The sequence below is a fragment of the Mytilus trossulus genome, chromosome 4 (genome assembly GCF_036588685.1).
Source record: "Mytilus trossulus isolate FHL-02 chromosome 4, PNRI_Mtr1.1.1.hap1, whole genome shotgun sequence".
Taxonomy (NCBI): Eukaryota; Metazoa; Mollusca; class Bivalvia; order Mytilida; family Mytilidae; genus Mytilus; species Mytilus trossulus.
The window spans coordinates 79,878,463-79,891,421 of record NC_086376.1 but is presented as its reverse complement, the minus strand read 5'-3'; the positions used below and the strand labels follow the sequence as shown (position 1 = coordinate 79,891,421).

Genomic DNA, 12,959 nt, shown 5'->3' with positions numbered 1-12,959 from the left:
ATTGTGAAAATTTTGTAATAATTCTTGGTTTGAAACCAATAAAAAAAAATTTGTTCTATGAATTTTCGGTGTTGTATTTTATCATCCTGAAGTAACTGATTCGGTGGGAGTCGCCAAGAGGAGTAGAAACAGCATTCACGGCAGGTGAGCATCAGAGTCAATACGGGCCAGGCTATTTCAGAGCGGTCCATAGTGTTGCTTTAAGAAATCACTAGGAAGTACAGAGGTCAATACCATAAATTGTTACGAAGAAGCCGTGACACGATAAGATTCTCTAATAGTCCTCGTTGATACCAAGGATTTCTATAGTCTAACTTTACAAATCCTTGTTGATACTATTCAATTTAACCAGAGACATATATGTGTATATATGTCTCTGATTTAACTGAGTTATTTCTTTGCTTCACTCCAGATCCCACTTTTTTTTTTATTTCTTTTACATGATAATTCAGACTGATGAAACTAATCAGTGGTTATCTTCGTTATAATCTGATTCTGTCCAAAAATCAGGACGATTTACGACTTGAATTAATGTTGAAAAGTGTGGATCAATTTTTCATACACTACACTCTTTTCGTAGTCTAAATAATTATAAGATCGATATGTGAAGGAATCGGGCCTTTATTATATTCTTTTTGTGTGTTCAAAATGGAGAATGATTTGTATATATCATTATTAAACTAATACATGCGCAATATATTCAAAACTAATCGACAAAGGGGATTAAAGTATTAACTGCGAAGACAGAGAGAGCCGGTCCTGTCACGACTGCAATAATCTAAGACGTCAATGTAGTTTCTAAAGAAGGTACTAATATTGTAAGAGATTCAAGGTGTATACGTTTTAAGAGGAAAGTCTGCTTTCAAGTTGATCATGTTATACCACAGTCTAAATTTAGAGAGGATTTAGCGATTCCCGTATGAACCCCTTTGCATATATATTCCTTTAAGTAGTGGGGAGTTTGATTTTGTTTATTGACATAATATGATCTAATATATATATATATTAATACAGTCACTGTCACTTAGTTATCAAAATATCATAAGTCTTCCCCTATTGTTGCGAGGCGTAAAAGGCGACCGCTTATGTAAACTTGATAATTCCCATTCCTATGAGACGGCCAAATTTCATCAAATCAGAAATTAAATAAAAATTTTGTATTCCTTATTTAGAGCAAAAAAACTTAATCTGTACAGATAAAAAGTTCATACAATATCCAAACATATATCACACGCAATCTTACATACATGCTGATTATCAACAATTAAAAATGTTTAATAACAAATATTGAAAAAATAAACAGAGGTTTTAAAACAGGTTCATAACCAGTACAAAGAGGGACAACTCAATTAGTTAACTCTGACTTATATTTCTTTTTTACTGTTTCATATGAAATTTTAGGTAGACTAGCTAATCAACACTTCATTAAAATCAGAATCTCATAGTTGAAACTATATTTGAATAAGTAACATGTGATGAGTTTTCCCAGGTATAGTTGAGTTTTCAATCCTTGTCAACATTTCGATTTAAAGGTCATTAAACAGTGATGTCAGGTCCAAACTTAGGTCCTTCATCACCTAGCTGGTTTAAAACCCTATTGTTGCCTTTACCATCTAACCATAGACAAAGATCCATCATTAATTCAGTTATATCAGCATACATAATATAAATAAAATAGTACAGGAATCAATGAATAATAATGGTGAAATAAAAACAATAATAATATATTAACACATGGCAAGAGTAAAATCTCTTTGTTCTTACTGTGGTATAATCTGGATAATGCACAGCTAAGGATATTACTTGAACCTCATGTCTTTGAATTAATTTTTGCGGCAAAAGAGATTTATGGATTGATTGCTTGGCTTGAGGGGACAATAGAAGAAGGTCAAACGAATCTCCTTATATATAAACAGCAGAAAACATGATTTTTTTATTAGTTTAAACTGGTTTTGTACTAGCTTTAGTAATTTTTAGTATTTTCCTTTATTATTATTTTTTTTATGTGTGATTAATGACATTAATGCCGCTTTGGTGAGCCAAGTGTCATAGTTTGTTCATATTGTGCTGTCACCACTGTCCCAGTTTTAAAATGGTTTTAGAGAGGGTTAAGCGTTCACAAACCTGTTATTCTCTTTGTCCCTGTCCCAAGTCAGGAGCCCAGGGGCGGATCCAGCCATTTTAAAAAGGAGGGGTCCAACTACATGTCCCCATTCAAATGTATTGATCGTCCAAAAAGGGGTTCCAACACCCGCCCCTCCCCCCCCTGGATCAGCGCCTGGGAGCCTGTCATGTATTGGTTGTAGTCAATTTCTGTCTTCCTTATTTGTTTGCGTGTTTCAAGATGTGTTATTATAATGTAGGGCGTTGTATTTTTCGTTCGAAGTATTTCAAATTTTGTCATCTTGAAGCTCACGATAGTTTACCATACTAGTACATCATTGGTTTTACTCATGGTAAAGACTATACGGTTCACTATATATAAAAGAAGATGTGGTATGATTGCTCATGAGAAAACTCTCCACAAGAGACTGAAAGGACACAGAAATTAACAACTATAGGTCACAGTACATCCTTCACTTATAGTTGTTTACACTCTCGTCTCTGGTCCATAATGGGTAGCTATCTCATTGGAATTTATACCACATTTCTTTATTTATATTAACCGTTGACATATAAACTGCATGGCGAAATCGGCAAAAAGCTGATACTATTACTAGTATACCGTTTAGTGTTTTGGGCTGACAAATTACTTCTTGCATAAAGTAGATAACTTTACGGTATGATGGTTCATAAATATATAGTCAACAGAAATTTCCAACAATATTGCAAAACATATGAAAAAATAGCTCTCATACTTATTCAATAGTATATATAAATTGGCCTTCTCTATCAACATTTCAACTAAGTTATCTTAGTACTGAAAATAGAAACTTTTGAAGAGATCAAAATTATTTCAGATGTGGCAAAATAAAGCATAAGTAAGATATCAAAATTATCCCCCCCCTCCTCATTTTTGATTTAAGGGATTAGGTACTGAATGTTTCAGCTGGCTGCTCATCCGTATCTTAAAAGGTCCGAAGTGTGCACCCGGTTCAAATATGGTCGATTCTAAACCCCAAAATTAACTGCATAAACCAGTGAACAATCAACTAATTAATCTTATAATAAATTGAATTTGTCATATTGAATAAAGCAGTTTATTTGCATTGACACTCTGTTCCAGTAATTTTACAAAGTTTGGCTGCAAACGCATATATATCTATAGTCTTATTTTTCTTCGTTGTGCCACTGTCACCCTATATAATTATAATCAATTTAACTATTGTCAGTTTATTGTCTTAATTTTGTATGCCATAACCATTTAATGTAAATGTGTTTGCGCTAATAAAAAAATTGTCTATTGTCTATATACTTGATATTGAATCCTTACAATACTTCAAGTGGTAATGATTGTCTTTTTTAGAACTATAGCATAGAAAAGAATATTTGACAAACTGAATAACACATGCATTACAATATATATAATAGATATGTAACTATATATTTATATGGTTCATGATATAGAGCAAACATAGAAGAGGGTCATAGAAATAACTGATGTCCAACTCGGAATGACTTACTAGTTATAAATGTTTATACTGCAATCAGCTATTTTACTATACAGATAAAGCTATACGTATAAATGTTAGCTTTATAAGTCAATGACCCAAACTAACCTTTAAGCCCCGCCTCCTTATTATATTTCATCAACAACGTAACGTCACGACCATGACAACGTAAAGAAACATTAATCAAACTTTTATGAATTTTAACTTTTATGTCTTCAAAATTGGTTATTCATATACCATGATTATCAAATGTTATTAATTAAGTTCATTTTCCCTTTTTAATTCCTTAATATATCAATGTCTTATCGCCTGGACTATGCTCATAGGTAAATACCCCAAAATAGTACCCCAAGAGGGAAATTCCGAACACTTTTTTTTATCAATTTTTGTTACATATTTTTTCATTTTTAAATATTTTTTTTTCGATTTCAGTATAAAGACAATATACGTATAGTGTCTTGAAATATGAAATTTATTTGTATTCGGCACGAAACGGGAAAATTCTCGGTAGAACCTCGAATTTACCCGTTTCTAAGCCTCATACAAATAAATTTCATATTTCAAGACACTATACGTATATTGTCTAAATACAATGTATTATATTTATAATTATATTCTGAACAAATTAAGATATATTTAATAATTTATGTTGATTTACATGCCACTATGATTAACAATTTACTTACTTATACAATATTAAAAGTGTTTCGAAACTAGATAATTTCGCATATTTCACGACTACCATAACTTTATAGCAAAAACAGATTTTCAATTTAGCTGATAGTATTTAATTTTGAAGATAAAAAATATCTGGGAATTCCTCGTTCATGGGGAAGAATTACAAGCCCCAATCCCTAGCACGAAGGAGGTTCAACGGGTTACCCGAATAATTTGATTAGTCCGAGATTACTCTGACGTCCGACGGCTGTTTTGCTGGGGCCGTGTCAGAGTAATCTCGGACTATAATTTGATGTGATTTCGTCGAAAAACCAAATAAAAATAATCGCCCTTGGCACGTTAAAAAAAATCAGAAAAAAACATACCCCCTGTATTAAAATGGTTGCTCCCATAGATTTACGGTTAATTTGAAACCGTGCTTCTCAAAGATTGAACCCGTTTTGATTGCCTTACTTAGGTGCACTTGATTTCCCGCTATTTCTAAGTCCGTGCGACACAGAACATCTTCGTCGCAGTAAGATCAGGTCTTCTTTGAGTAAGTAAAACACATACAGAAATTGTAAAGTTATTGTCAAACTAATCTAATATTTATTCCATGGTTGTACGAAAATTGTTTTTGTGATAATATATCCATGTTAGTCAATTTTATTTTAATCAATTGTGATATGTTAAAAAAAGAAAGTTGTAAATGATACAACTTGATGTCACAGATTCAATGGCAAAAGGGATTTATATATCGGAAATAATGCAAATTTTATATTTTCAATTTAGATATTCATTGTTAAGAGCAAATTACCAATTTTTATTAGCGTAACCTTTTGTTTATATGCAAAATCGAAATATTCTCTACCGGACAAAATATCGTAGAACAAAATGTCCACGTATAACTATAAATTGAGAAACTTTAGTCTTTCAAGACAATATATATATTGTGTAGTGTTCGTCTGAATCGAATGTTATCAAGTTCTTATGACGATATTTTAACTGAATTTCTGTCCGACATTATTTCACAGGCACTTGTTTCTATTCATGGGAAGGTTGACCATTCATATATATATATGGTCGACCTTCCAATATAGAAACTAGTGCCTGTGCAATATTCTATAGAATTTCGGTTGATGCGTCAATATTTTCTACTCAAAATATGCCTTGCGCCATGCGATTGTGAGTATTTCTGAAATCTTGAAAGTTTTTTTTCGTGAAAAGTATGAGTATAACCGTGAAAAATGCATAAAAAAAATCTTGTCTACACTAAAATACACACACATGAAGCATGCTCATTTATATGCCCCTGTGTTGTTCCTTATGATATGATCTTTCTAATTGCAATGCCAAATTAGTTTTTAAACCAATTTCACGGTCCACTGGACATAGAAAATGATAGTGCTAGTGGGGCATCCATGTACTGGGGATACATTCTTGTTATATCATTTATAACTGAATATATTATTAATTTATGCAAGTATGTTATGTATTAAAAAACATACATGTATATATGTAAGAGGTAATTTCAAATTTGCAGTTCTGAATTTTGCTAATCACATAATTGCTGGTCATAGTTCATCTGTTCTTGATCTCATTTTCATGGTATATTTATAAATTGTTAGTGTTCCTTGGTCAAGTCTTGAGTCTGTATTAGAAACTATAGCATTGAATAGGTTAACTTTATTTAATGTATTGATTGATTATCTAACCGTGGTCTCATTTTCTTGGATCTTGTTAAGTTTAGGTGATACTTTATATTTAGGACTATAAACATTATATCAATGGTTAGTACATTTATTAGACATTAGACATTAGACATTATTTTATTTTTCCAATCATGGGCCCTTGTCAGGCAAGATACAAAAACATCATAGTACAGAAGGCTAGACACTTCAGTTTTTTCATCTGGTAAAATAAAGATATTGGCATACACAAGTTCAAGTATGGACCTAACCAAGTACACCCTCAAATTTAGATACTCAGCACCACAATGTTTAGGGGATTGATGCGTTGCTTCTGACTTCTTGAAAACAAACTCTGATTCAACTCTAGCACAACATGGACAAACAAAGTGAAAAATTATTTTTAAAATGTTGTCACAAAAATCTCGGTTTTAAAACCTACAGATGTGTAAAAATTTTGTATTGAATTAAAAAAAAACCCACCCTTTTAGAAGTTGATTTTATGCAATGAATTAATCAATACTTTTACTGTGAACAGTTTTTTCTTAAGGTTTATAAAAAATTTCACACATTTTTCATATAGTTTAAAAACAATGAGACAATTATAACCCTTTGAACCACTAGGGATGTGTGATTAGCAGACAAGTATTTAGCAACCATATATTTAGGTCTAAATTTACCAAGATATTTCTTTCAAAAACAAATTGTGGTAAAAGGATAAAAACCCTACATCAGTCTTTTTATTGTAGAAAATGAGTGGAAGAGGAAAAGGTGGAAAAATCAAAGCCAAAGGAAGAAGTAGATCATCAAAAGCCGGTCTACAATTTCCAGTGGGTAGAATCCATCGTCTTCTAAGGAAGGGGAATTATGCTGAAAGAGTTGGAGCTGGTGCACCTGTTTATCTAGCTGCTGTGTTGGAATATCTTGCAGCAGAAGTGCTTGAATTGGCGGGAAACGCAGCGAGAGACAACAAGAAGAGCAGAATTATTCCAAGACATATACAACTAGCCATCAGAAATGACGAAGAACTTAATAGACTATTAGGATCTGTGACCATTGCACAAGGAGGAGTTCTACCCAACATCCAAGCAATGCTTCTACCAAAAAAGACGTCGAAGAAAGCTGCTGGGGGATCGTCACAATCACAAGAATTTTAAATCTAAAATACTGTTTCTGTTCATAATAAAAATTGTATTTGTCAGTCTGCAATAAATTGTTGTAAATTCTAAAGCTTTTTAATATTGATAATAACCTATTGTTTGTCGTGGTGGCAGTTTCAACTTACTTCTTAAATGCTTTGTATTTTAAAATGGATGCTTCATACTTTGTTTATATATGTATACACAAAGCTCTTTTAATGAGAGCCCAGGTGGTCGTGTGGTCTAGCGGGACGGCTGCAGTGCAGGCGATTTGGTGTCACGATATCGCAGTAGCATGGGTTCGAATCCCGGCGAGGGAAGAACCAAAAATTTGCGAAAACTAATTTACAGATCTAACATTGTTGGGTTGATGTTTAGACGAGTTGTATATATATATACATTATATACACATTATGTTACAAAGTTCCCGTTTGTCACATGTCCATTGTCCTTGACCTCATTTTCATGGTTCAGCAACAACTTGAAAAAAAAGGATAAATTTTAATGTTAATTTCTCTCTTATAATGAGCAATAGGATAACTATATTTGGTATGTACCTACCTTGCAAAGTCTTCATGCCCGTCAGACAGTTTTCTCTTGACCTGTATCTCATTTTATGGATCAGTGAAACAAGGTTAATTTTTGGTGGTCAAGTCCATCTCGGATTCTATTCCTATATAAAGCAATAGGTCTGAATATTTGGTGCATTGAAGGATTGTTAGGTGTATGTCCAAATGGCAGGTGTCATCTGACCTTGGCCTTATTTTCATTGTTTTGGGTCCGTTTCCTATACTGTAAACAGTACGTCTATTATATTTGGTGTATGCAATGATTGCAAGGTGTACATGTCTAATTGGCAGGCGTCATCTGACCTTGGTCTCATTTTCATTGTGCATGGGTTAAGTTTTTGAGTTTTGGTCTTTTCTAATACTATATGTCAGTCTCGCACGTTTTATTTGACCTTGACCTCATTTTCATGGTTCATTGATCGGTGTTTGATTTCTCTGACTGCACCTCCTAAAATAGCGTTTTGTGTTTTGTTTCGGATCGATACAAAGCACAACAAAACTTTAACAAAAGAAACAAATAGATATAAGAAGATGTGACATGAGTGCCAATGAAACAACTCTCCATCCATGTCAGAATTTATAAAAGTAACCATTACAGGTCAGAGTACGGTCTTCCACGCAGCCTTGGCTCAAACAGAACAGCAAGCTATAAAGGGCCGCAAAAATGACGTGCAAAACTCTCAAGTCCAGATCTAAGATAACTCTAGTTACTGAAATGTAGTTGAAAGCTAAAAAATAAATAAAAAAAATTGTACTCAAGATTGAATCTCGAGCAACTTTAAGCATTTGGTCAACACTTCTAGCATCCAACCCATTATCGGACTAGTATAAACATAACTACTGTACATCAGATTCCTGACTTAGGACAGGTGCAAACATTTGCAGCGGTATTGAACGTTTTAATGGTACCAAACTTCTCCCTTTTCTGAAACAATAGCATAACATCACAACACAGAAAAACACGATAAAATATCAATTGGCAGTCTTGACTCAATATGCACGATTTACTTTGATCTATTACTTCCTGTTGATACCTTTGATATTAATATAAATTGTTCAGGAATAAACTAGCAGTAAAGCTAAAGGTTTCCTATATTCTTTGGATTACGATGTATACATAGATCATCTTATCCAATAATGAATTTCTTATCTAAGTGCATTTTTTTTATATCTAAATTGAGTTCCTTTTATCCAAATGGTGTTTGATTGATACGCGACAAAAACTTGACTTTAATTTGATAAACAAATTTAATTTCATATTTATTAGTTTTCGCCAATTGGAATTTAACGAAGTTTATACTCCTTATGATGTTTTAAAATGTTCGTTCTTATTGTTAGCTGAGTTCCTGCCATGAAGGATGAAAGGGTGTATTACATTTTTTACGAACACAACTGTATTATCTGTGTGAATCCCGTAGGAAAAATATTTTACAAATATTTTAGGATGAAATAGTGCCATTAAACATTCTATGGTGCATTATTAACTGACACTTTCAGTCGGCTTCACATAGTTAATAAACGATTTTTTTTTATTTAAGTTTTAACTAAAGCTATTTTAAAACTGAATTTACCGGATTAATCAATGGCATGCCATTTAGTTCAGCGACATATATTTCATACTTATAATATAAAAATAAGGGGATGTGGTATTACTTCTAATGAGATAACAATCAATCAAAGTTGAAATGGAATTGATGTAAGAAACATTGCAAGCAACTGTACGGCCTTCAACAATGAGAAAAACAACACCTATGTCGCCTATAGAAGACATCAAAATGAAAAATGTGAAACAATTCAATTGAGAAATTCATAACACTATATTTGGCTTATACATATTTGTGTACAAGTATAACACATAATGTTTAATCATTTAATTGGAAAAAAACCTGAAAATACTGAGTTTTAACGTTTAGAAAGATGTGCCAGGTTCTGTATTTCTATTTCCAATATCACTGGTATTAAAGAGATAATAGTAACTGCAATTACGATTATCCCAATATGGCGACGGTAGATATAGGTAAAATCTTTACACTCGTTTTTCTTAAATGTAGCATGTATTTGTCAATTATAGTTACTCAGCTGCAAGGTTTATCTATACCATTTCATCATATTTGAATCGTAACGGTGCACTGGAATTGTCTAAGCGCTGTGAAAATAGCCGTTGAAAAATTCGGGATGATAATCGTAACTCGGAAAAAAAGATAATCGTAATTGTGTATCTAAAAATAAAAAAGATAATCGTAACTGGAAACTGTTTTATTAATATTGACACTAAAAACGTAAATCTGATAGCATATAATGAAATTATGGCGATGGATTATTTACGAAACGTACCAACATCTTATGACATTTCTTTTTATGCATATATAATTAATAGTTCTTATGAAAACAGCTACATACTAGTATACCATACAATTGGAAGGGCGAACAAGCTTCAAGAAATTTGGAAATGGGAAAACACGAACTTTGTTAATTAACAGAAATTTCCAAACACTAGGTAAGCCACAAAATATGTGAATGAGCGATGGAAATTATGATACATGATAATAATTGTCCGGCGACACGCATGTGTCCCCTTATATCAGATTTCTGATTAAGACAGTAAACAAAAATTAATTTCTGAAGTAAATAGTAAATATAGTTAATATTGTTTAAATTCATTTATTGCAGGTGGTTATATGTGCTATTTCTGCCCCCGGTGATTTAATTCTAGAACATACCCTATTATGCCATAACGAAGTAGGAAAGACATTTAGTATTCGTCAAAAACCGTTTGACGAGAAATTAGTGGCTACTGTTTTCATGTCACTTCGATCATTTTTCATGGATGATATCATAACTTAAAAGCTATGATGAACAAGGGAAAACTTTGAAAAGTGTTTTACAGTGTCATTTCGGAGTCTTTTATAGCTGACTATGCGGTATGGGCTTTGTTCATTGTTGAAGACCGTACGGTGACCTATATTTGTTAATGATGAGTCCTGTCGGTCTCTTGTGGAAAGTTGTCTCATTGGCAAACATACCACATCTTCTTATTTATATTGGCTACTTCATGACTGTCACTGAAATTTCAGTATCTCAGATATAAACTATAAAAAAATCAAATTTAATTTTGAATTATGATAATATGACATCCTTAAAACATTTATTGCTATATAATTACATTAGATGTATGTTTCATTATAATACGTTATTCTGATTGGCTAATTGCACATCACATGTTATTCCGTAAGCAGTTGCATGAGACAATAACATTTCATTCATGATGACACGAGGTCCCACAATAAAGTGCACAGGTGAATTAAAAAAAATTTAACTTCATGAAAATCGTGTTTTTATAATCCTAGCTAAAAAATGTAATTACAATGTATAAGTATTGAATGCTTCTTTTTGTAACTTTATAGGGTTGTAAAAGCGTTGACCGTGCGTACATTTTTAGAATGAAGCGCTTGCGCGCTTCATACAAAATGTACTTCGGTCAACGCTTTTACACCCCAATAAATTTACAAAGAGAAGCATTCAATTCTTAAATAAGATTAGAGAAAGATTGGCCCTACATAGGATTCTTTGTGTATTATGAAATTAAGTAACGTGGAGTTCATTAACAAACATGGATTTGTGTTCTTTTATAGTTTGGCCAAAAGCCCGAAAATCAAGAAATAAAATTGATGTGACTTTGAATTTTCTTACAAGAAATACTTATTCAAAGAATGACTGCAAAATTGAGAATAATTGAATAACCCATATTCCGCAAAATAAGAAACAAACTTATTAAAAATTCATAAATACTCGGTATATGAAAAATATGCTGCATACATATGCATGGAAGATATTGTAGAGAAAAATATTGAAGGTACTAAACAAGGAACATTTTTGTATTTGCATGCTTGCCATATAATTCGAACTTTTCTATTAAATTACATTTTTAACACACAAAATACCATTGAAATGCTGAAAGACACATTTATTATGTTTCAGTTACTATTATCCTATTAAGAAAATTACGATTATCAAAGAAGAAAAATACCATAGAGTTACGATTATCATCCCGAATTTTTCAACGGCTATTTTCACAGCGCTTAGACAATTCCAGTGCACCGTTACGATTCAAATATGATGTAATGGTATAGATAAACCTTGCAGCTGAGTAACTATTGACAAAAGCATGCTACATGTAAGAAAAATGAGTGTAAAGATTTTACCTATATCTACCGTCGCCATATTGGGATAATCGTAATTGCAGTTACCATTATCTCTTTAATACCAGTGAATATTATTTCAAGGAGATGATATTGCTTGACCATAAACAGAGAGTATTTATCAACTTTTAACATCAGCTTAATTAGATTTCATATAGACCCTATTACAGATTTTTTCTTACATATCGATTCATGACATTATTTTGGTATTTTTAGCCATGCATACGACATCTATATCAACTTATCAAGCTTGAAATTTTAAAGAGACCAGTGCTTCAACTTAAGGCCGTAGCGTAATGGAGGCAACTGAGGTAAATGCCTCAATTTTGAAACGACGACAAAACTTTAGAAGTGTCATTTTTTTTCTTTCAATTATGTATTTAACATTATCAATATGCGAGTTTCGAGTTTCAAATTATCTACCGGCTCACTACATACAGTGTGTCCAATCTGCAGCGATTGCAGCTTTAATCATAGCAGTGACGGTAAAAAAAAAAGGTGTTCCGAATACAAATCAAAATAAAAAAATTGAAACAAATCTTAATGTCGTTTCAAAACTGGTTGAAGACGGGTTCTTAAAGAGAAAGAAAAAAATGAAAAATGTAACTCATGCGTATAAACGCCCTCTATGAGTATACTGGCTTATTACTTTCTTTGGTTTATTTTTTGAATCGATAACGATATAGTTACGGTATACGTATAGTTACGGTATACGTACAGTTACGGTACCAATGTTTACACTATCAACTCACTGAACAACAAATGCTAATCTATAAAATAATTCATTTACCAAATAATGAAGCGCCTTTTCTATGGAAGTCTTAGATGTATAAGGCAATTCCTGATTTTTAGTTATCTTTAATAAAAGTGTGAAATATATTTTTGGTATTGTTTGAAAATATGTTTTTTTCGTGTTTCTTTTTCTGATTATGATCAGCATTGTCTGGTTGTATGCTAGCGTGTTCAATTGATTCTAGTGCGGTAGGTCGTGGGTTCGAACCCCGGTAGGTCAAACCAATGACTTAAGAATTGGTAGAATAATGTGTCTAGGTAGGTTGACATGTCTTCCAATGGAATGTTAACAGGTAACTTGTGC

At 32.4% G+C, this 12,959-nt stretch overlaps 1 protein-coding gene across 2 annotated transcripts; it reads left to right on the top strand.

Moving 5' to 3' along the window:
- Positions 1 to 659: 659 nt before the first annotated feature.
- On the top strand, positions 660 to 7,186 carry LOC134716072 (histone H2A-like). Of its 2 annotated transcripts, none has more exons than XM_063578813.1 (2): positions 660 to 807; positions 6,706 to 7,186. In XM_063578813.1, exon 2 carries the CDS (start codon positions 6,709 to 6,711, stop codon positions 7,111 to 7,113), a length of 405 nt encoding a protein of 134 aa, XP_063434883.1. In that variant the 5' UTR covers positions 660 to 807; positions 6,706 to 6,708; the 3' UTR covers positions 7,114 to 7,186. The 2 variants fall into 2 exon arrangements, with proteins under 2 accessions (XP_063434883.1, XP_063434882.1); XM_063578812.1 differs by lacking the exon at positions 660 to 807 and adding an exon at positions 4,683 to 4,824.
- The last annotated feature ends 5,773 nt before the right edge of the window (positions 7,187 to 12,959 follow it).